At 37.9% G+C, this 26,179-nt stretch overlaps 1 protein-coding gene across 1 annotated transcript in view; it reads right to left on the bottom strand.

Moving 5' to 3' along the window:
* The window catches only part of SCML2 (Scm polycomb group protein like 2), a 71,157-nt gene that overhangs the window by 24,942 nt on the left and 20,036 nt on the right, over positions 1-26,179 (bottom strand). The window contains 4 exon segments of the mRNA XM_061453198.1: positions 12,534-12,777; positions 14,744-14,832; positions 18,865-19,099; positions 23,307-23,377. Of these exon segments, the coding sequence (XP_061309182.1) occupies positions 12,534-12,777; positions 14,744-14,832; positions 18,865-19,099; positions 23,307-23,377 (639 nt within the window).

Genomic DNA, 26,179 nt, shown 5'->3' on the forward strand with positions numbered 1-26,179 from the left:
TTTAGAGGGACTGTTTAGAGGAAAAAACATTCAAACAAAAAATAATTAATCCACTCACCTTATAAATGCTTCCTATAATTTAACTACAATATTTATAAAGTGCCATTCATCAAGAAGGCCTTCAAAATACTTCAGAAATTATAGAGCTCATAATATATCTATTCTCTAAGAGCAGTTTCCACAATTACAAGACATGCCAACTACTTCTAGGGAGCTAAAAAAAAAAAGCAAAGAAAATCATCCCACTAATGAGGAGAAACTAATGATAGGAAATGTATCATGAATGAGTATTTATCTAAGATGCCTGTTTAGAAACTTAAATTCACATAACTATACCCAGATTTTTCTACCTGGAGCTACTGAGACTTAAAATTTTATTTGCAAGAAGGACTTCCAAAAATCAAACACAAAGTATCATTTTAATTCAGTCTTAACACTAAACCAGTTCTCTGTTGAATCTCCTATCGCAATACAAAATTGATCCAATATGTATATGATGTGACTGTATTATAACCTGGTATAAAGCTGCAAGACATAATCAGAATTCATTGCATAGAACTTCCTAGTTAGGAATGTTTACCACACAACACACTATTCTCTGAAGTAATAATGATGATTTTGTTTTAATAATTCCCTTCACAATGGAGAGATTAAAACACCAGAAGGATGTCAAACAGAACCCACAGATAAGGACAAATCCTCAATGCAGAGATGTACGACACCATGCTACAGCAGCACCTGCGGCCAACGAAACACAATTACTAAGTCCAAAAATACGACAAATATTGTGTTTTGTTGATCTGTTTGCTGGCAAGCAGATCAACTGAGGAAGAGGTAAGTTGAAAATGAAAACCAGAGATGTGACAGCAAACCATCCTTGTGACAGCTATAGGAAAGGATCACACAACAGGGTTGAGATAATCTGAAACCTTTAGACTATGATCAGATGGCTTTCTAGTTTCACACTGCCCCCACTACAGACTTTTGTATCTCCCTGATGATGAAACTCCCATGATTCTCCCTAACCCTAGGTACTAGAACTTAATGTGACACAACTCAGAAGTGTTGCAAGTGAGGGCTCAAGTGGGCTTTCACTGTATCATTCACCAGTGCCTGATCCAAAGCACTACTGCAGACTGAAAGTGAAGCACAGGGGGCTGCCAATAATTAATTTCCAGGATTTCTGTGAATTTGGAATATTTCTTCTCCTAAAATATTAGTATGTTGAGGCTTTCTGGTAGGCAAATAAAACATGAAATAAAACTCAAAGACACATTTGAAATGAGATCTTGAGAAAAGAACATAGTTACAGATTGAGTATCAGTTTTAACGTCTAGCTCTATGAGTGATATTCGCCTTAACAGCCCAGAAGCCAGCTTTACAACTGTTCCTTTAACTTTGAATTTTTATTCAGGAGTTCACTGTTATTAAGTATTTGCAACAGAGAATGTCACAGTAAGATGAAATACACACTGCATACAGACTTCTAACAAAATACACGTACTACTGATACACATTTTAAAAGCTGTAGGAGCATTCACATACATTGCTATTTGATTCTGTTACTAATCTAATATTTCTGACAGCAGTTCAGAAAAAAAATCTCTTCATTATAACCGCCTGCAATCGTAATACATCAAATACAGACATGATATCCCTAGGTATCTGAGAAGGACCACCTCCTGGATGTGCAAAGTGATCACTTCCATTTTATTTATGTATGCCAAAACTTGCTCTCATATGCACTGACAGCTTAAAACAAGATGAACAGGATTTTAACCAAATGCTGGCATAACATTACTCAGAGATCTCTGAATTGCTGAATGACACCTCGCATTAAGCCATACATCTGGAAAGCAAAACACTACCAACTGAATGCTGTACAATTCAGTACTACATATTGCGTCCTGTATAACGCTTGCACTAATGTAAAATGAAGCTATTTTTATTTGCGCTACACAACTATGCATTTAGCAAAACAATCATGACCTCCAAAAGAAACGTTTCACAAATTCTTTGTGCCCCTGCCTATGCTGAAATCTAATACATGCATTTCTGTTCTCACACAGTAAAGACAGAGCTAAGGTTAAATACACAGCTAATTGCAATGTCAACAGGTTCTAGGAACACAGGTATGAGTTTCAGGACACTGGGTAATCCCTACTGCCTTCCCGAAGGACATTTACCGGACAAAGAGTAACAATGAAAACAGCTCCAACCACTTCAGGCTGCCCTCTTGAACCACACACATCAAGTACCCTTATCTCAGTATCTTCCTACCTGCATACTCCAGAGAACCAAATATTAGCAGCATTAACCATTAAGGGGGGGAATCAGGTCCCATTTGATATTCTTTCTTCTGCCTAGGGCTGAAGCTGCTTTTTTCAATAGGCAGGACTGCAACAAAGCCCATGCTGTCTGGGCAGCCTCCCAGAGATAGCAGCAAATGAGGAGGCTGATATTTGCATTTGTTGATTTAAGAGAGGATGGGGGGAGCACAAGGGAGTGGGAGACTGCTAAAGTAATTCCCATATTGTCTGCAGGCTGTATTGACAGTAATCATCAGTCACCTGCTCATACTTTCTTCAACCCAGCCTTCAGAGGGAGACCAAAGGTTACGCTGGGTCACAGGATCTGAAGGGAAATGAAAAGACATGCAAAAATCGAGCTGCCAACCCACTGCATCTGTAGGCAGAGTTATTCCCACTAGGCCACATGTTCCAAAAACTAAGATGTTTTAATAGTCTCATGAGAACTTGTTAAAATACAACGATGAAAAGAATAGAGAGGAAAAATGCCAAGCTCTGCTTGCAATTACTGCAGTATTTAGCTGGGATATTTACAACCAAAAAAGCACATTTGCCTTTTCAGGCTGCTGCTTTGCATCACAAAGACCTTCTCATTTGCACAAACAAAATCAAGCATTTGTGTCATGTTGCTCTTCTACACAAATTTCCACTGCTCCAGTTTCAAGAGAGGGATGCATTGCATGGCATTCTTTCCCAAGTCTCTTATTTACACCCTAAACCTACTGGCATCCTCAATAACTGAGGAACAGACATCTTGCTACACAAACATACTTTACCATTGCAATGTTAGCAACTAAACAGCATTTTCAACTACACACAGCTCCAGTTATACTGTCATGTTGGTGAGGGCTATAGGTGACTACCTTCTCACAACACACAAACAGCTTCAATACTTTCAATCACTGCTCATTCAAAACCTTCTAATTTTCTCCCCAAAACTATTCGGTGAGAACCCCAACACCTATAAACTTTGTATCTAACATATGTGAGAGAAACCCCAAATCCACTATCTTGGAACTCACAGCTTAAAGATGCATTGCCACAAGTCAGTTCTCATTCACACAAGCAGATCATCCACTGGAGCCAACCAAACTCATTTGCATGAGAAGCACATGAAAGATTAGACTTTAGATGAGGGCCAAATTCTGCTGGTAGAAGCAGAAAACCTGCCCAGACACATGCAGGACTACAAAATTTGACCCCAGAATGTTATCCCAAAGATCTCTATCTAGAATAAGTCAGATATTTAAGACAACTGTGAAATCCGAAGCTACTGAAAGCTCCAGCACCTGGGAAGGGGATGGGGCAGATGACAGCTTTGAAGCCTGAATTCTCATGCAATTTTAATTAGTAAAATTCCCTCAAATAATCCACAGTTATGTTTTCACTCCATGCTTTTATGCAAAGCAAAGGGAAAAAAGGTTCAGGCTAGTAGTAATATTTAAACATTAGAAATCTACTATTCAGTTAGTGTCACAGAACAGCAATTACAAGACAAGACTTTAAAAAGCTTTAGTTGAAATGACACAAAACAATACAGGGGCCCATTCTGCTGTACATTCTGTGAATACAGCATTGCTACCTTAGGTGAAGGTGCCGATTAGGACTGTAAAAATAGTAAATCACTGTTTAAATCAGCATTTCTTTCAAGACAGAAAGAATTCATTTGTACTGAAGTATTGTTCCTATGCCCCCACTGAGACACAAGCCAAATGTTCTTCTGAGAACCTAAAAGCCCAGCCCTTCTCTCATCTATAGATAAAAAAAATGAGGTGAAGAGATTTAGCAGATTACCCTAAATCCATGTGAGCATTTCACAGCAGAAGTAATGGAAACATCCCTCCTCAGTTCTAGATGGGGATTTTAACTATAAAATTAACCTTCTTTAATGCAGTAGGTTATTATCATGATAGTTTTGACAACTGGCAAAGGAGGTGGAAAAGATTAGCAATTTTTCTAAACAGCTTACTGTCAAGGATTATAAAAACTTATGTCCTTATGTCTCAACTGAACAAGAAAGCCATACAAAAGCATAAATATCTGTAATACATGACACCTCTTTCTATCTGTGTTTGGATTACTTCTGGTTAAGAGGTAGCTGTGAGATACTAATTGATATGTTGCTATGATACAAAGTCATCATTTTGGATCTAAAAAGCAACAGCGCATTTGGAAACTTCACCATCCACCTTGGCAAGACATGGACATTATGGCTTGCAATTTTCTTTGTTCTGGATTTTAGTTTCTGCTACCTGCATAACAAAAGAAAAGGAAAAAAACCCCAACAACAAAACCCAAACAAAACTAACCACCAAACAAATTACAAAAAACCACCAAACAAAACAAACCCAAACAAAAACACAGAAGACTCCTGCCATATCTTCTTTAAAAAATCCTAGCCTTCCTTTCACAGGCCTGAAAGGTGAAATTGTGAAAGGTGAAATGGGTAAAAAGGAGAGCTCTAAGTGACATAAAACAAAATTAGAGAAGGGCCACAAAGATAATCAGGGGTCTGGAGCATCTCTCCTATGAGGAGAAATTGCAGGAGCTGGGCCTGTTTAGTCTAAAGAGGAGTGAAGACTGAGAGGGGATCTCATTATTGAATGCAAGTATCTCAAAGGTGAATGCCAGGAGGATGGCACCAGACTCTTTTCAGTAGTGCTCAGAAACAACATGAGGAGCAATGGCCATAAGCTAAAACACAAGAAGTTTCACCTTAACATGAGGAAGAACTCTTTTATGTTGAGGGTGGCAGAGAACTGGAACAGGCTGCCCAGGGAGGTTGTGGGGTCTTTCCCTTTCTGGAGACATTCAAAACCCACCTGGATATGTGTAACCTGCTCTAGGTGGCCCCGCCTTGGCAGGAGGGTTCGACTAGATAATCTCCAGAGGTCCCCTGCAACCCTAACAATTCTGTGAAAGGAAAGCATTTCTTTTATAATGACTTCCCCAGGCAGTACTGTAGCACCTTCCCACATTTTCAAGCACTAGGCAAACCAGCACTTACAAAACAGTCCTGTGAAAATACTGATCAAGCTCCATTAAAATTCACTGCTAATCACACACACACACACACACACACATTACTTCCAAATAGAAACTTTTAATAGCCTGGCTGGGGCAGGGGTTGCGCAGAGTGGGGACTATAAGCAAAACAGAAGAAAGGCTCTTGAAAAGATCTCTCCAGTTGATCTCCAGAAACCAAGAACTGTGAAAAGCCAGCTTCTAGTGTCACCCCTCAATAAAACATTGCTACTGTAATTACATTAACAAAAAAACAAAAACCCAACCCCCCTCCAAAAAAAACCAAGAAACACCCCCCCCCAAAAAAACCACAAAACCCCAAAACAAACAAACAAACAAACAAAACCCACAACAAAAAACCACAAAAGAAACCAAACTGAAATTAAAAAAACCCTGTATTTTGTTGATAAACTGAGAAGGAAGAGAGCAAGTAACTACCAAATAAACTATCAAAGCAGCAGAAACTTGAGTTACCTGAAAATAATTTAGGTGTGCTGATGATGAATCTGTCAATAAGCCTGCCAAAGCCTAGCTCTATACATCAGGCAAGAGTTTTAACATCCTGATTCTTCACCCCTTCATTACTAGTTTTGCACAGGTTTTGCTATTATTTTTCCCCAAACAGCATCAGCATCAGGATGAAAGATAGGCCCAAAATGAAACAACAAAATGCAACAAGCCTCAGGGGAAGAAAAAAATAAACACTGAGTGTGGCTAGTGCAAACCACAATTTGTTTTGCCTCTATATCTGAATGGCAGCACTGATATTCTTAACATAGCTTATAGGTACTAATATAGGTTTGGAGAAAATCCACTCAATCCCATCCACTGGTTGAGGAACACAACCACTGTTGACATTAGCACCCTCAAGACCTGAACAAGAGCAAATAAAAAAAAAAAAGTATTTTCTATGTATCAGTCAAAAATACATGTGTTGGAATATTTCCAATTCAAAAGAAAATTACAACTACCTTATAAATAAACATGGTAAAGATGGTGAGGAAATCAGATTGACAATAAGCACACAGCTTTGGGAAAGGCAAAACCTTTATTTTTTCATTAGTGATTACTGCCCTGTAGCAGCACCATCCAGGCCTTACTGCAAGATGCCAAGAAACATTAATACCAAATAAAAAAAGCTTAACATGTGAGAGAATGTGGCAAATCAGACTTTAGCCTGAAGCACTGAAGAGTTTTTCATGTACAGTTCTGAAGACAGCATAAATCTGCTTACTGTATGTGCCTGATTTAACTACTGTGACCTGCTTGTGAAAAGAAGCTGGCTGCACTGAAATTGAAACCTCCAGCAGTATGAAATTGTACCATTTCAGCATTTGGTTTTTCCTTTAATGAAACTTAAGATTACCATGCTTATCTGACTTTGGTTTTGGCTACTTTAAATGAAGCAGAGTCTTTTCACAGATCTAACTGTAGCTCTGTCTAAAGTTTCAACAATTCTTTTGTTTCATATGCAAACATACAGAGTAGTACTTAAATTTATATTGGTGTTGCACATTTGTGTACAACTCAGCTGAATATACAGTGCACCTATTTTGACATAATTTCATTATCAATAACAGAGAAGTGCATCTCCAGTAGCTAGTTTAGAAAAATATGCATAAACAAAGCAATGAAAACACATCTGAAAAATAAAAGAAAACCAAACTAAAAAAATCACAAGACAGACAAATAAGATACTTTTTAATATCTGCTTGAGCCTGTACTGCTGTTACTGCTGCAGACAGCTTTTGAGGGAGATCTTTAATATCACAGGCTGATTAGCGTAATGAAAGAAGATTGCTCTCACTGACAATAAATGCACTGAATTGTGAGAAAAGCGATGAGGGAACAGACGATGAGGGAGGGGAGAAGGGAAGAGAGGCTGGCTAAAGATTAAAGCTACAGTGTATCACTGTTTTTATTTATATTACTACATCATCTTCCTTTAGTCTCTCCTGTACAGTGCAGAGAGTAATTCCTCCTTCATTAGTTCTTGCGTCACCTTTTTCAGTCAAAGATCTGGCTTCGTAAGACCATAGGATCAAGGGTATATAGCAGATGCTGTTCACATCTAAATGATGGATACGACGTTAGACTGAAATCAATCTTTGCAGATGAAACTACTTGTCATTTCCCACATGGCTTGTCCCCACTTGTTCTTTTGTTTTCTTTCTTTTCTGGAAAACGTTTTATAAATAAAAAGGTGGGCTGCCTTAGTAACTGCTATTTCCATTTAAAGACTAAACACCAAAATTATTTTATATAGAAACAGCAAAAAGAAACTGCTCTGACAATTTTCAGTCATCTGCCATCTACTTCAATCATAAGCCTCAGCTACAACTAACTACAGTGCAATACAAGAATATTCTTAGGCATAGTAACAGTTTTTGGATAATTCCAATTGAGTAAAATTAAAATTACAGTCTATGGTGGGTAAACAGAAATGCATAATATGTTTGGCCTAGAAAAAGGGTGAACAGAAAACATCAAAAAGATATCAAACATAAAAAGCCTTTTTTAGATAATACTAAAGCAATAGGGCTGAATGTTTGTTTGCATTTATACTGACTCCAAGGAAACTCATCACGTCAATTCCCGTATCAGCACCCCTCTTCGTAAGGGCCAGAAACAAGTTCTCTGACATGAAGTACCAGCAGCAGAGGCCAGAAAACTAAGACAAAAGAAGCAGTAGAGTGTTGGCAGAACATACAGCACTTAGGAGACTTAGGGAAGCCAAAAGATGAAATGCCCAACCTACCGATGGTGCTGTGCAAGTTTGTCCTTAAAATTGTCTCAAGTTCAGAGACCTAAAAAGGTGCTTAATGCAATGCCAACACTTTAATGGCAAGGTGTAGAGAGAACACCTGATGTTAGTACTGGCAAAGTTGCTAGAAACTCTTGTACAGAACAGAGGTAGCAAACCCAAAAAGAAATGCAACGTGTTGGATTGGAAGAACCAATCACAGCTTTTGTAGGGAAACATCACATCTCACTGAAACCATTTCACTATTTTTTTAAGGAGTCAGTAAGCAAGCAAGACAATGGAAAGTTAATTAATGTAGTCTGTGGATTTGCATTTGACAAGATTTCACACCATAGCCTCTCTCAAAACAATGCTTAGCTGACACTGAGTAAGAGGGAAGATCCTCATGATCCTTCTAAAGAATTTCATGGAAAATACCTAACAGCAGCCAGGAATAAACAGACATGTTTCCACAGTCGAGAGAAGACTCTAGAGATTTCTGATGAGATTTCTGCTTGGGCTTGTATCATTTGATTCATATATGGAATCAAATGGTAAACAGTAAAGCATGAAATGGCAACAGTTGTTAAAAAATTATTTGAGTCAGTAAAGTTATGTAAGAAGATCTTGTAAAGCTGAGCAGTTGCTCCATAGAGGAAGTGACAGATGAAACACAATGTCAAGAGATTAAAAATAATACAGCTTCCATGATCAGTGTTGGGCTATTAACCCAATTCTAAGATTTACAAAAATGGTATCATAGAATTGAAATAAATATTTCTATGACAGTATTAGTTCATTGCTTGATAGGTAGTCCAATAATCCAAAATCCCAATTCATGAATCACAGAAGGAAGAGAAAACAACACAGAAACCACCACTATGCCACTACGTCTTAAATACTTTGTGCACTTCTGGTTCCAGTGGCTTAAAAATGCCTTAACTTCAATGGAAACAGTACAGAAAGACAAGGCATTAAAGTGATCCCATAACAATGCAAAATGAAACAGAACAGGATTTTACAAGTTTGGAGTAGAGTTAGCTGACAGAAGCTAGAATCTAGGTCTACAAAATCACAATGGATATGAAGAAGACAATTAGGGAATGACTATTTACTGTCACTTCCTGTACAAGCACTGGAAGTACAAGAAGCTATTTCGGTACAAGAACATGAGGACAAGAAATGAAGCTACCATCAAGAAAAAGCATACCACCTTTTCCAGAGGACATATACTCAAGTACAGAACTCCTAAGTACAGGATGTTGTAGGTGATGAAAGTGCAGACTGCTCCAAAATATAACTGAACAAAATAGATTGAGCTCCTCCAGAGGTACTCAGCATAAAGTGTTATTCTGGGCTCAGGAGGTGCTGGGTTGTAGACAGACAGATATTAGGAATACTCCTGCAAGCCTCTCTCCTATGTGCCACTGCTGGGAAAAAGCCTGCTAGAGCAGACGATCCTTCAGATTGATCCAGCATAGACACTATCATGCCGACTTCCTTCACCAGCTATAGCTCACAATGATGTTCTGAGTGACAAGTCATCTCTAAAAGCACTTAAGTGACCAGGAGACAAAGAAAACAGTCTACTGCATCTGTAAAATATTAACCGTGGGCCAGCAGGCCAAGCCAACATAAAGCACTGTTGTCAAACCATACATAACAAAAATTATCAGAGATATTTCTAAGGAAATAAACTACAACATTGGCTAAGCACAGCTTCTGCTAATATAAATATTGAACACTACATTTCATACCACTGTATGCATACCCTGGCACTCAGCCAGGTCCACTTACGTCACATCTTCTGATAAGGATTAAAGACAAAACATCAACATGAAGATTAAGGCTTGAATGCTCAAAACAGTTAGTGCAAAACAACTTTTCATCTACCTTCTTCATTTTATCTTCTATTAATTGCATCTTAGTTCCTGATCTTATCTGTCTTAAACCAATGCAAATTACAGAGATATGACTATAAAGACTAAATATATCACATAATCTGGTGTAAAGAAATTTATTCATATCTAAGAAGACTGTGTTTAAACTGTTCTTCAAAACCTCCCATGACGGACTTCCTACATTCTCTCTGGACATCCTAAATGGCTAAGACAGTAAACAGCTGAATTAAACTCTTCCCTAATTTTCATATTGTCTCCCTTACTGCATTTCATCTCTCTTTCAAAAAGCTAAATTAGACCTTAAAATGCATGTCTCATGGCATGAAATTGTGATAGGTATGGATCCTTTATTGCTTTCATACTCTACTGGAGGGTATTGGTTTTCCTTGTTCACTAGAACCTGAGAGGTTTTTTTCTGTGCTTTAACCAGTGTTAAATGCTTTCAAGAAAAATAGCTACAAAATCCAAGAATACTTCTCATTATATTCACTGTGATCTAAACTACACTTGATTATTTTCACTTTCTGTTGTGGAAATCCAAGGCAGAAATACTAAACTCACTGGAAAGAAGTCCAGGCCAGAATACTGCTATAATATTTCAAGTGAATCTCTACAATATACCATCTGCCATACTTTCTTCCTTAACAGGAGTAGTCAACATAAATGTGACTTACTGAAGAATCCTGACAACATTATCATATTTCTGAATTGAAATGACTTGATTACACTCTCCTTGAAGCTATTATTTACATCTTAATAAAGAATTATCATTACAGTTCTTTAATGGTTCAAAAGCAATCAAATAACAGTGAAAAACATAACCTGAGAGCAAAAAAAATTTCACCTAGTTATGTAGATTTGATAAGTGTGTTTAGCGTGAATAGCTCATAAAAAAATGAGCACATGAAGCAAAACTGAAAGAAAATTATTTATGCTCAGAACGAGGAAAAAAGGAGCACACAATTTTAATAAAAATACGGTTAACTTTGGGTCCACTGTCAGAATTAAAAATAACGAAATCCACAGCCTGCACCTCCCTGCCCTCAGCTTCTATAACATGTCCAAAATTCTTAGTTTTGACTGCAAATCTTTAAGGACCTTGTTTCAGGTTTTATTAATTCCCAAAGTGTTAATTATTTTTCAGCTCTGTTCCCAGGCCAAAAGTCAAAACACAGCACTGCACCAGCTACCAAGAAGAAGAAAAATGACTGCTACTGCTGAACCCAGGACACAAAAGCAATAGAATCCCTAAGAATACCTGGCTATTTCTAGCCTTCAGCAGATTTGAACATACTCAATTCTGTTTGTTTCATTACATGAACAACTGGAATATATAATAAACTTTAATAACTGTTAAAGAACTCTTAGATCTCTATCAAGCAAGAAAAATTCTGTACATATTATCTCAAAATATTGCTAGTTTTGCAGCAGTGAAAGTGAAGCAGACTAAACAAGTTAATAATACTTCTATTCAGAGGATGCAATTGGACTCAGGATTCTAAACAAGAATATCTTCTAAAAATTTTACACCACTTATTTATACCACCCCTTTAAGATAAAGCCATTTTATGTTATCACAATTAACGTAATTAACTTACCATAATTACACATCTTATTCATGATTTCTCAGGACAAGGTCAACCTTCTGAAGAAGGTAAGAAAGACACTTTACAGACTAGGAGCACAAAACCACTACAACCGAGGTCAGCAGGATACCTATTAGATGACTTCTGCTAAATGTAGTTTGTCCACACCTGACTTCCCCCTGCCTTCTCACTGCAGGTTTGTACCGGCAGATCATCCTGGACCTATCCGTAGAGCTACACACATAGTTCATCACTTGCTGGAACCTGCTAAAGTGGAATAAACTAGATTATGGGTACTATGACCATCTGCAGTAACTGCAGACAGTAACTACAAACAGGCAGGTGAGAGCAAGGATGCAGAGGTACCCTTAATTGATTTCAGTTATTTTTTTCATACAGTTCTTGACTTGCTGGCAAAAGAGTGAGAGAAAAAATTGGGATGGAGAGGGCAGGAAACACGACTGCTTTCTTCCCCTCTTGCTTCTGTCCCTTTGGTACTTTCAGTGAGAGTTCTGTGATATCAGTCTACTTGTTTTTACTCACTTAACAACAGCTGTGAAAATGCACATCATAAGAACAAATTATTCTGGTTAACAATATTGAAGTAATTAATTAAAATATGGTTCCCCTCTTTAAAAAGCTCTTTTCGTGTGAAATTTGTATGGAGTGACAGCAAATCTAGTTTAAGTCCAAGACTCTTCATAAGCACATGAAAATGGAAGATTATCAGAAGCTCTCCTAACAGTATTAAATAAAACACATTCTCAGAGTTAGTATGAACCAACAAAAATTGTTTCCCAGAAGGTATCCTATTAACTTGAAACCACATAAACAAAATTTGACAACATTTCATCATCAGCAGCTACTCACAAATCAAATCTTCAGTCTTATCTGCATACAGCCAGCTGGTTTTAAAATTCTGCTGTAATTGAGGGGGAAAATAATTAAGCAATATTATTAGTCATCTTACCATTGTTCCCTGGTGGTTGTAATGCATCTCCTGTCAAGCTACACCATCCGACTGGGAAAATATCTCGAGAATCACATCTGCACCAATAGTCAAATGCTCCTCTCCAGCCATCAAATGTAACAAAAACTTCATCTCCTTTAACATCTCCTATGGTTGCTGGGCAAATCAAGTATGGGTTCTTTCTATCTATAGCTTCAAGTTTCATTCCAACTTTAAAGCAGTTTGGCACAGGTTTTGGTGGTTCCTACAAAAGAAAGAGCGACAGAATATTTGCATTTCTATGGCCTCTTAAAAAAAAATAATCACAAAAAAGAAAACCATCTATTTTTCCTCAACATCCTTACCTCTTACACTCACTACTCTCAAAAAGTTATGGCAGACATTCAAGAAAACTTACTTGTATTTCAAATGTGCTTCTGCTTTTCTGTATTATAAAAATCTAGATTCTGTTCCCACAGACACAGCTGGGATAATTAGCAAAATTCTCCATGACAGAAAGACCCTGCTAGAAATATTTACATAAGCAATAGGTTGCACCCAATACATTATGTCTGGGCAGCAAGACAGCAAAGACACTAAAAGGAAATTATTACATGCTAATAAAGAGGAAGAGATTTGCAGGGAATGAATATTTCTGGGGACTGATAACTGTCTGGTAAAAGCTTCACCTCTCAATCCATGAAAAATTCATTAGCATTGGACATTATTTATAAGCCTCAGTTAGTTCAGTTGGCCTCATACCAATTCCAAGTGGACACAAAAAAAAAAAACAAAAACCAAGTCAATGTGATGAGACTAAGTGTACCCCCACAACAGGAGTTGTGACCCAATGTGTCCTGGGTTCAGCAGTAGCAGTCATTTTTCTCCTCCTTGGTAGCTGGTGCAGTGCAGTGTTTTGACTTTCAGCTCGGGAATTGAGCCGGTAACAATGATGTTTTGGTTTGGCCAAGGACTTTGTGAGCCTCATGCTCTGCCAGGGAGGAGGGGAAGCTGGGAGGAAGCAGAGACAGGACACCTGACCCAAACTGACCAAAGAGGTATTCCATACCATAGCACGTCATGCCCAGGAGGTAACTGGGAGTTACCCGGAAGGGCTGGGGGACTGCAGAGTTGGAGGAGGTATCAGTGAGAGCTTGGTCAGGCTGGGGGGGTGAGTTATCGGTCGACTGGTGGTGAAGTGATGTATTCTCTTCCCTTGTTATTTTCTTTATCATTATTATTACTGGTGGTAGCAGTAGTGATCTGTGTTATACCTTAGTTACTAAACTGTTCTTATCTCTACCCGTGGGAGTTGCATTCGATTATCCTCTCCATCCCTCTGGGAGTAGGGGAAGGGCAAGAACGGGGAGAAGTGAGTGAACAAGCTGTCTGGCTGGGTTTAAACCACGACACAATGGAACCTGAATTACGACCTCAGCCTCAGTAACCTCATTATCCAAAAGCCATCTCAGATGTGCTGGTAGGTTAGCACAGGGAAACATGGCTCCTCACGCCTCAGGAAATCTATACAATCTTTTATTAAAAAAAAAAATTACTTAATTATATAAAGGTAACAGGCAAATGATGTGATTGCAGGTCTGAACCCAACTGTTGGATTTGCTGACATACTTGTCAATGTCTCTCTCAGTATCAAAAATGAAGTCACTCAATGTGACAGCAAGGTTTTACCACCTCGACAAAAGATTAAACCAACAAGTCATTTCAATATTACTGCTGGGGTTATATCATTTTTTTAATTTACTCAAGGCATGTTTAAAAAAAATGAGCAACTGCTTCTGCTATTTTCAACTATGTTCTCACTACAGTTAAACTGATGAAAATGTTTAACAAAACCTTTCCAAGCACCACTGTATTCCAATGACTTATTCCCCATTGTTGTATTTTTTCCTTCTCCTGTGCACAATCACATTAATATGGTGCTGTTAAGAAATGTGATATGTATTGTACTGACACAAAAAATGAGCTAACACAATTTTTCTAAATAATACACCATACTTCAAAAATCTCAATTCAGGAACAGACATGCCCATCTCAATTGACTAGAAGCAGATCACTTCCTGTAGCTTGCCAATCCAGTTCAAAGTAATTTTAAATAGTCTTCCCTTGCCATGCTGCAGACAACAGGAAAATATCTTGGCATCCTCATTTAAAAAATGGATTCATGGGCCAATTGATAAAAAGTTGTTTATTAGCAGTCCCTTTCTTCTTACCTTCTTAAAGAATGTTGCCGGTGCCATTTCAGCTCCATTGAGGGTTCTTAAGAGAAACATTGGCCAAGAAGATGCATTCATCTGGAACCCTGAGTAACAAAGAAAAAATAGGCCTACTTTTAGTTTGTAAAATGAAATAGAAGGATATAAAGTCGGCTTACTAATGCCTCATTGCCTCTGTTTTCGATTTGGCCAAAATAAAAGTAGCCAAGAAGGAACAAACAGGGTCACTGTAGGTGCAGAAACCCCTGCAGTGCATTTCCATTCCGATTGACTTGCCTGCAGAATCACTCATCATAATTTTTGACACTACAGAGAAACATCTAGGACTTATTGACATGCAGGCTCTAGTACAGGAGATCATAAGGTTGTCACCCACAGTCCTGGGTCCAGTGGAACTTTCCCAGCACTTGTGCCTAGCTAACTTTTCAGGTCTGCTTTTTGCTTACATTCTAAAACAACGGAATCACAGAACCATAGAACAGTTGGGGTTGGAAAGGCCCTTAAGATCATTTGGCTCCTGCTCCAGCTCCTCTCATTTGAGATACGTTTTTATGTTCAAGACTCTTGTAATTCTTTCACCAGGCCACAGACAAAAAAAGAACAATCGGTTTCTTCCCCCTCCCCTATTAAGATAAATAAATAGCCCTAAACCCCAAAGAAATCATAAGAGGAAAGAACAAATACACAATTATTTTTACAAATGCATATATAATATTGGAAAACAAACTGGAAGAGGTTTCTACTTCAATATTCTTCAATAACAAGAAAGTAAAAAGCACAAAAAAGAATCACATTTGTTTAGATGAACTACCTTATTCAAGCAGAACAAAGGTTTGGCTGAAAACATTCTCATGCCAGATAATTTTCCCCCAGAAGCAACTACTTTCCAGTTAAAAAATAAAACAAAACAAAAATCCTTTTGCTTTCTGTGCTTTCCAAATGGATGTTTCAAAGTAATAAGTAAGATAACAGAGATAGTGGACATTTTCTTCTGTGTCTTTAGCAGTTATATGTCTGGCACAGTTCTACAGAAAATAGACATAATAGAGCAAATTGGAAAATTTTCCACAAAGCAAACAGTAAAAGAATCTGCCAGGAACTGATGAGCTCTCTTGCAACTGAGCCTTGACAATTCTCTTAAAAGAATGAACTAGAAAGGTGGAACATATCTGCTATTCTCAATCAGTTAAATCATTAAGTCATCTAAAATTGGATTATATACTATAATGGTTCTTTAACTAGTAGCTTACGCTATCTTGATTTGAATAAACAGTTTTCAAGTTGGAACTACCTATGCAACACCTACATGAATACAAAGCTCCTATTTGATAAATGGTGTTGTAATTTGAGGACTGCTGAGCTGATTATCAGTTCTGGTTTGATACCAGAGTCTATACAACCTAAGCATGTCTGATTACTGAAACACAATATTCCTAACCAGGTAGCGCAGAAAAGATATATATAGGAATGTCAGCTAAACAATAGTTTCAGTTAATTTCATTTGGCCTTTAATTCATCCTGGTAAAACAAGAGAAAATGTTATCCTCAATGTAATTTGTTGAGAACATTAAGCTCTCTACAATAAAAAAAAGTAAAAAAAAAAAAAAATCACCTGGCTGGATCAGGAATGCTTTGCTATATTAATCGCTTTCTCAAAACCCTTATGTAACATGCATAATTATACCTATATAAAAATCAAGTAGGAGGGACTATTTTAGCTAGTTATTATGAACAGAAGCAGAGCATTAGTATCCAGAAGGTTCCATAGCACTCAGGAAAAAAAAAATTAATCAGTTGCTTAAATGTCTAACAGGAGGTAATTATACACCCAATTAGCTCCCAGCTTTGCCCAGGAACAGGATGCTGTAGAACTGCCAAAGAGGATTTTTCAAAAATTTATCTAGGTATGCCAGAACATTTTATTGCTGGAATTTAGCCTATCTCTAGAAATATCTAGGGCAGAAGGGACAAAATAATGGCACTCGCATTCTTTTCTGAATAACCAGCAATTGTTCGGAGGGCAGGTAAACTTACACGCCTAGGTACAGGGAACAGCTGGTTGTTTGGTGCTGCACTACCAGCAGCCTGACCAAATAGGAGGAACAAACAGTACTGCTTCTGCTGATGATCATGGAAAGTTTCTCTTCTTAAGAGATCAATTGCCTCCATTATACATAACCAGAGTTGCTTTATTCATCAGACTGGTTTAGAAACACGTTTGAAAAAGCACTATGCTCCTCAACAGAAGCCATATATTTAGCATGGTACATATGTGCAGCTGAAGGAATAGGTGTACTTTTCTCTATTACAATCCTGTTTCATACTCATATCACTGCTTTCACTCTACAAGGTTATACCAAGAACTTCAGAGAAGTTAAACTGAGTTACTTCTCAGAAGTGACACACCCAGGGGTCAAGAGCTTCTAGGGCTTTCATTCAAAACCTCTATACTCCAGAGAAAAGAAGGAAAAAAGCCCTTCCGGGTTCAAACTTTATCTATTCTATGATTCTATGATTCTATTTATCTATCTACTTATCCATCCCAAATGATATTTTTCTAAAAGACACTCTGGTGGCATTGCTTTTTCTTGTGTTTCTAAAGCAGCACAACAAAACAAAAACCTACCATTATAATTTCTGTAAAGTGTCATAATGGTTATGTCAACTGCTCCTATGTCTGTTTGCCTTTGTATATGCAAATCAAGTTTCATACCGTAGTGAAACGATACTTTTCACTTCGTGTTAACAAATTGGGATGACAAGCTTCTGAGAGGCTACTAAGAGAAAGCATACCTACCTTACGAAATCTCTGATGAGAAATCTGTATACTTACTAATGACACCAAACCAGATGTAGGTTCATAACTATAAGATGGGAAAACAGCAGTAACATTTAATTTCTTATATTAAGAATGTTATTTCTTGCATCTTCTAAAAATTACAGGTCAACAGGGGAGGAGATGTTGCTGTTGTGGAGGCTTTGGGGGTGTGTTAAGATAAATTCTGGTCATTACTTTTCCTTCTTTTTAAAAGCTGAACTACTTTCAGACCAATGTGAAAAATGTGTTTCTTTAAAGACTTCCACACCTACAAGTTCAAGCTATAACAAATATGGCACAAGAAAGAAGATCTAAGTATACAGGTTTATCACAGCAAAGAAAGGTGATATCCCAGTTTACCACCCCTAGCAGTTAGTCAAAGTTACCTCTGACTATTCACCACATAGCAAGGAATTCCTTTGTACAGTTCCCTATTTAAAAAAACTTCCTCAGTAAGACTAAGCCCCTCAGTTTGGGGAGATACATAATGTTGTCACCCATATTGCTTATGGAAGGCAAAAAAAATTCTGCATACTATTTCTAAGCACATGAAAGCTACCTCTTGTTCCCAAGCATTTGTTGTGATCACAAACCAGCCATGCCAAACTGCAGATGTCCCACAACATGAGTTGGTTTGAGGAGAATCACGTATAATATAAGCTTGCAGTCTGGTGAAGCTCTGGAGTGCTCTTTTTCCTGCCGCAGAACAGAATGCTGCAATACTGCCGTTAACCCACCCTTTGCTGCCTTTCCCAGACCACAAACCAATTTGCTCAGTGCCCGTGAAAACACTCAGGCCGCCCTGAGCTGCTGCACCTCCTGCAGCCCTGCTAGGCGCTTCACAGGTCGGTTAACAGCCAGCGCCTTCTAGTGGACTGCTCTGATTTACTGGGTAGAAGAAAGGCAAGTCAGCTTTCCCCGCTTTTTACGAAGGTCTGACTAAAAGAAGTACACACAGCATCAAGCAAGAAAACGTTGTAGCCATACACACTAGAATGGGCACATGGCAGCGTATCTCATCATTAAGTGTAAAATAGTCCCATTTATTACTAAGGGATTATTTTAAAAGAATTGAAAACAACAGAACTCAAGCTAATTATTCATTCTGCTCATTCTTACGTCAAAAGAATCCAAAAAGAACAAAAAGCCACAATTCACCTTACCTGAATTAGCTTGCTTACCTCTTTTTCAATTAAATAATAGTTTGGTGAAATGTTAGTACCACTGAATTTGCCAAGGCTCAAATCAACTTCATGAAAGCAATATTCCCATGCTTTAGTTGAGAAGCTTTGTTTCTTACCAAGTGGAGGCTGGAGCATGCCCCCTTTCTTTTCACAGGTTCCGATGGGCTGTATGTCTGAGGAATCCACAAGCCTCCAAAAATCATTTTTGTTGTCACTTCCATCCAGACGCAACCTCAGCCTGGCACCAGTAATTCCAATTACTGTAGCTATACAAACTGAGGTAACATTGCGAGGATCACGGGCTTCCAGTTTCATCCCAACTTTGAAATCGTTCGTAGGTGGAATTCTAGACTACAATAAAAGGTAAAAGGCTTTTTCTTACTGTTGTTAGTATGGCTAAATTTACCAGCCAGTTCAATATGCAGCTTTCATGCACCCAAACATATCATATAAACGGTAGATACTAAAAAAGCCTTTGAACTTTGAGTGTTCAGCAGCAGGTCGGAAAAGGCAGTCGGATAACCTACCAACAGCAACTGGTTTAGATACTTGATGTTCCTACTGCATAAACATGTCTGATTTCTAAGAAGATAAGCACGCCAAGAAGGGTAAACAAGGGAATCCTGATGAAGATATGAACATAAAGGTCCAATGATTAATACTTGAAAGGAATGGAAAACAACGACATTGGGAAACATGACATTCAACTAAAAAAAAACAAAACCCTAAATCACTCAACCAAAACAAAGCACCCCACAAACCAACCTACAAAAAAAAAAAAAAACCAAAATTCACAAGCTTTCAATTGAAAAGCAATAATTATTATAGTAATATCTGGGAAACTTAAACCAAATCTGGACCCTACACACTAAGCACTACGAAAGTTCAAGGCAAGAAAGAGTTTCTGAATCAAAAAAATACGCCAATACAGACAACAGAAAAGGGAGTTAGTGTTAACTGCGTTAACAGAAAGAAAACAGACAGTCCTAAAGTCACATAAAACTTTAAAGTTCTAAGACAGAAATTGCACCTGTTGCTTATTCATAGAGAACTGAATATATCCATACACATACAATGCAATGCCAATTTAATGATCACAGGGAAAAGAAACGTGATGAATGCGACTCGGTCTTTGAGCAGAACTTTTTGTCCCAAGCTAAACGAAAGATAAGGAGAGTATATTTTACTCATGTGTCAACATATTTCTGGCTGGATCTCATTCTGATACTGTAATACTGTAGGCAGCAATATCATCTAATGGTGTTCAAAACTTCATATTGACATTAACTGGGACTGAATGCTTCTCACTATTCTCTTCAGATGACTCCTCGTTTCCAGCTTAAATTTATGAATGGCAATTTTTGCCAACACTGTAATTTAACTTAAATTCTTCTTGCACCTTTGCAAATAACAGCCTACAGTGTATTTACAGAAGGCCCTTTTCCAGTACTCTTTCAACAAATTAAATAAGCCAAACACTGAAGTTTCTCTTATAAGAGGATGACTATTCTTCTATCATCCTGGAAGTCCTTTACTGCAACTCTTCCAGTACAAATCTGGTCTTGAACACAGACGCTGACAACTACAGCCAGCCTTCCCCATGACATTTATACCCAGTACCTATCGCATGTAAACACATGGGAACACAATCTGAATCCTAACATGGGAGGCAGGTAGAAAAAACAAAACCATGGGCATTCACACTCACAAGATTCGTATGACCCCTCTCCTGCCTGCCTGACCAGTCCAGGTGAGGATCCCACAGTAAGCAGAGAAACTGCACGTCTCTATCAGGGTACACAGGAAAAGGCTGAAGAAATATGCTACTTCAAAAAGTGTTAGTGGTATTTTCCCCTCCACCACACTTAATTTTTTTATTAATACAATTTATTAATAAATACATCTTGCTCTGCTTGCTATGGTGTGCAGGTGCACTATCTACAACACATCCTAGATAAACACCAGGAGGCCTGGTGGAGCCCAAGCCCAAAAAGCAGAGGCACTCAATATTCAGTGAACACTGAGTGTAGCATCTGCTAATGTTGCATTTAGACAACAGGCTGTCTGAAAGGGGAGCTTTAGCATATTAAATTTAAAGGGCAATTCAATTTCAGGATATTGCTTGTCCAGCTGTTATGTTCTACAACCATGAAAAGCAACTGAAATGGAGAAATTGAGGTGATTGATTGTTTGTAGAAAAGGTGAATTGCTTAAATACCAACAACTCCAGGCATTCTATTAAAAAGGTAACTCCTCCATGCCACTCTGTCCTTACAGCAAAGTAACAAAACCTATTTCGTAAGGGCCTCTTTCTAAGCTCTGTTTAAACCACACGGGACTGAGCTTTTTTCATTTAAAGTTTTCAACTACTTGGAAAAAAGTTTCAGGGCATGAGAAAGGGATGTGGAATGCTTCAAAATTTTAAGTAGCAATTATAAACAACTTAGAGCAAAAGATAAAATACCTTCTAAATTAAGATAAATACTTTAATAAATTTCCATTAGCAGTCTGTGCCTGTATCTTAATTTATGATACAGGCTTTAATTTATTGCTCCCTGGGTCATTTTTAATTACTACAAAATTTAAACTTTGTAGAATTCCCACAGGTCACAAACTCTAGATATAATTCTCAAATAAAGCTTTTCTCTGCTACTTGTTTTCTGGTTAGCCACAGCAGTGTATTCCCTTGCATTACACAGGGTGATAAAGACACGTACAATTCATGTGTAACCCAATAAAGTCAAATTAGTCCCACACAAAGCTCAAGCACTGTAATTTCTAAAATCTGGGAACATTCTGCAGTGAGAGGAGCTAGCTCTGTACTAATTAACATTGCATATCACTTTCTTCTTAAAAGGTCAATTCTTAGAAAAACTGAGTCTGCACATGTAAATTGTTTCAAAATTTGTTATGCACAGAAATTAAAGCTCTTCTTTCCAACCCACACACTCCTTAAGCAATACAGGTCACCAGGATTTATCTATCTTGGTCAATTCACACCACTTAAGCATCTTTATTTAAGGTGTTACTTTGTTGTTCAGTTTGGACCTCCTGACCATTAGCAGGGAAGAGGAAGATGTAGGAAAGGAAAGGCTTCTGAGCAGCTTTCTGCAGTAGCTACACCTCTCAGCAGTGTACACTCTGGTCATGGCAGTCTACCATCTGAGTATGGCAGTAACATCAAAATGATCCAGTAATATGCTATTGCCCTCTGTCTCTACGTAAGCCATGTTTGAAGTCTTTGCCTTGAGCTGGTATTCACTGTGAAAAACACACACTGTAGAATTAACCTCTGAAGCTCCACTCACAGCTACAGACACTGCTATTCTTAGCTATCTCTCACTGAAAGCAGCATGTAAGGGGCTCTTTGTCCTTTCATCTGCAAAAAGCAAGATGAGATTCAAGATCTAATACAAGGAAATGCTACCACCTGCACTTCTCGCTCCCTGTTATCCATACCCGCAACTACTTCAGATTCACCAAATAATGGTTCCGCTTCACCTCAATGACATTCTTGTTGCGTTTTGTCTGACCCCGACTAGAGGCCAGTATTACTTACAGTACCATCAGACTACCAACAGACCCTACAAGATACCTTTCTGAACATGCTCTGTCTGCTGAACTAGACATGCTCCACCTGTCACACCTATTACAGTTCTATTAACCTAAACTATCCAGTTCCTTCAGCATCTATCTTCCTAACGCAGTGAAAGCATACAGGTCAAAACTCATCCTATTTAACTTTACACAGCTAAGATACTCCTCAGCTTGGGAAAATACCAACTCCAGCTTCCTCTACTGAGAGAAAGATACCTGCAGAGGTCAACTCAGTCTCCAGAGGGCTGGAGTCATTAGTTCACACAAGATGGCAAATTTAAACTCCATCTGCAAATACATACTAAACCATCTGGCAGTGGGGAATCAAACTTGTAGGGCACAGTGCAAAACATAAAACAATACATTAAACACCTTTCACTATAAATCCAGTGTTTCCTTTGTATTCCCATATATTCCCCTTGATTTTTTTTTTCTAAACTTCAATATCTGTTACTACTTAGCAAAAGCAGTCTGCTCAGAACCTATTTGAGAGATACAGAAAAGAAGTGGTGAACAAACTCTACTACACACACAGACACACACATCTTGTAGCTAGCCATTTTTGAAAGGACTCTTTAAACAAGGCAGGAGAAAGGCTCCTCTGATCATCAGCCATATTTTAATTCTCACTAAAACCACGGTACCTCTAAGATTACTGAAAAAAAATTAGAAAATATTTTTGAACTCTGATAAGACTGTTTTCATTAACTAGTCAATTTTAAAAGGAAGAGTCCAAAGCTACAATTTTAATGAAACCCTCAAAGTTTGGCTTGAGGCAGAAAGCAAGAATGAAAAACTTCAGTAGCTCGGATCTGCCAAAACTGTAAGCTACTGATAACTAGAGATCAAAAGGAATCGAATGGGAAGTTTGCGAGCAATCTAAACATAGAAGTTGCTCTAGAATCATCACCCTGTAACATGCATAAATACATACACACTTGCAAAATAGTATCTGGCATACCTGTCTGAAACAATGCAGAGGGGCAGCTACTGTTTCAGTCTCTTTCAGATAATCATCCCAATTAAACTGCTCTGGAAGACACAAGATAAAAAAACACCATACAGACACTTTTTAAAGGGAACTTAAATTAAAAAGGAGGGGTGAGGAAAGAAAGGGTCAGAAAAACTCAACTACCTTGTAGATTTTTTTTTTTCAAGAACAGGATTACTCTCAAACAGAAACTCCAGCTTTGAAAAAACAAACAACTCTTGAAAGAGCTTTAAGAGTACTGTTAATGCATAGGGGGATCACACAATAGACAAAATCAATATAAACCTTCCCCTGCATACAAAGATACAAGTCAGGCTTTCTAGATTCAATTTTCTGCATAAGGACCTCCCAAGCATCCTTGTACAAATCATGTTAGCGTTTCTGTATCTTAGTTCCCCTGTCAGCAGCACTTACATGATAACCTCGTAAGAGTGCTGACATGATGCATGCTGAAAAAGCACAAACACATAGATTCTGTTGAAATATATGTTGAGAATACTACCCCCAGTCCACTAGAAAGGAAAAGGATTAGCACAGCCTTCCAACTGCATCTTGCTTCTTTTCATCTGAAGTCTGATAAAGATTTCTCTTTGCAGGGTAAACATTATTATGGCAATGTTCAGCAACAGCATCATAGTATGCTTTCCAGTGCTGACATTGGTACTGTTTACATGCATGCGTGACTGTAGTCTGCATTTGATTTAATCAGTGTTATCAGTTTTGCACAAATGCAACAGTATGAAGTACTAACATATAAGACATAAGCAAGCATTACTTAAATTAATATAATGGCAAAAGCTAATGCTTTTGTTCTTCAATTATCTAAGTGAGCAATTTTGCTTATTTTTCTTGTTTGGGCAGCTGGCATCTTTCCGATGTTCCTGAAGAGTAAATCACCCATGAACCCCAAAATGACGCACTGATGCCACCCAGTGGCTCAGCAACGGCCATTCACACAGCCTATAGCAAAAATCCCTGGTGACAATGGAGAGACTACACTGGCTTTATACTAATCTTCCCCAAAACACCACCAGGCACAGTTAAACACACCTCTGCAACATTAAGGAGAGAGGAGACGCAAATAAATAATCTGAATATGGCAGCATTTTCCAGCACTCTCACATGGCTTCTCTGAAGGATGCACAGTGGCTCAAACAGAGTCTGCCTGCATTAGCACACCATTTAGTTGAAAGTATACAGTGCTGCAAGTAGAAGAGAACTACCCTCCTGGCCTGCCAAGACCCTTTTTGGCATAACAAACTCAAAAGTGTACAAGTGATTTGTCCCTGGCACTGCAGAGGCCATGTGGTTGTTAGCTATGTAACAAGTCAGTAAAATCTCAAAAGATGTTCATTTGGTGGTCTGGACTGTATGTAGGCCAGTAACAAAGATGTTTCCATGCAACATCTTAAAAGTCTGCTTATTTTGGAATGAAAATTTCCATCACAAATTTATACCATTACATCATTTTTGTATTACTGACAAAAGTCAGGGTACATTAACTTAAGCGTATGTTAGGTATTTGTATTTCAGGAAGGCATGCTCAGGAAATGGCACTTCAGAGCTTTCTCCAGAAAGTAGCCTCCAAATCCATTGCTCTTTTCACTGACAGGCCAAGGACACTGCAAAAATTAACTATGATGAACTGCTATAGAAGCTTCATTAATAATAAAGTTGTTGCTTACGTTTGACTTCTGATTTAAAAATAAATATATAAAAAGTTATTTTAATCAGAGTTTACCTTAGTAAACTTTAAAGTACCAAATTCAGTAAAATTAAATGTACCAAAAAGAAAATGTTAGCTATATCCCAGCTATCTCTGATGTAAAATGATGTAAAACATGATGTAAAAGCTGTAATTATGAATCAGAGCCTCAAGATGTTAAGGGCCGTATAAAAGTAGATATTTTAGACACAGCACCTTTCACTAGGATTAACCTCCAAAATAATTACCTGTATATACCATCACTTCCCAAATGATCTCAATTTTTTTAACAGGACTGTAAATTTGGTGGCATGACCAAAAATCAGAGCAGAAATAAACAGATTTTTTTTTTTTCCAAGGGAATATTCACTAGAAAGACACATAAGGTAACATAAGCACCCAGCTGCAGATAAAGCCAAGAGGAAAACAATGTTGCCTCACTCTTTGCTTTAACTCCTGGCTATCAAAACCTCTTTCATCAAGCACAAATGACCTGAAATTTAAATTAGAACCTCTCCACCTGTGAAAATACGCTGTATTAAATTAAAACCAAGCTCTCAGAGATGGTGCTAATTATCATTTAATTACTGCACTCATAGAAACAGGAGATGAATGTATGCTTGCAACATGTAAGATGCATGTCTAGGAAGATAATCACATTGAAAAAAAAAAATCTCTGCGCAAAAAGCTTCTCTGTATTCTCAGTGTCCACAGGTAAAGAAGTAGTTGTTTTATATATATTTCTAATTCTAAAGCCTTTGAAAACATGCAACTTCTGAAAAATAGAAAACCTTAAGAAAATTAGCTCTCACTAAATGACTCGCATTTCTCTTCCCACTCAAATCCGCAGGCTGAATTAAAAGGCTTAAGAAAAAACCATTATGCAACAAGCACAACTTTATAACCCATCAGCAAAGTGAAAACTAGGGAGAAAGGAATTTTAAGGCTGAAGAACATGCCAGCATATACTGGAAGCAGGAAATATGTTATACCACAATGAAAACAAGACCTTTTGTAAACAAAACGAACTAACAAACCCCAGTTTTTATCAACACAGGACTGAGACTCTAGAACAGTGATCCAAGACAATCAGCATGGGCAAACAGCCTAATTTGAAAATGGAGGAAATAAGTTTATG

Source organism: Pezoporus flaviventris, unplaced genomic scaffold, assembly GCF_033815535.1.
Source record: "Pezoporus flaviventris isolate CSIRO_AGI_PZ_B2104156 unplaced genomic scaffold, CSIRO_AGI_Pfla_v1 ptg000015l, whole genome shotgun sequence".
Classification (NCBI taxonomy): Eukaryota; Metazoa; Chordata; class Aves; order Psittaciformes; family Psittacidae; genus Pezoporus; species Pezoporus flaviventris.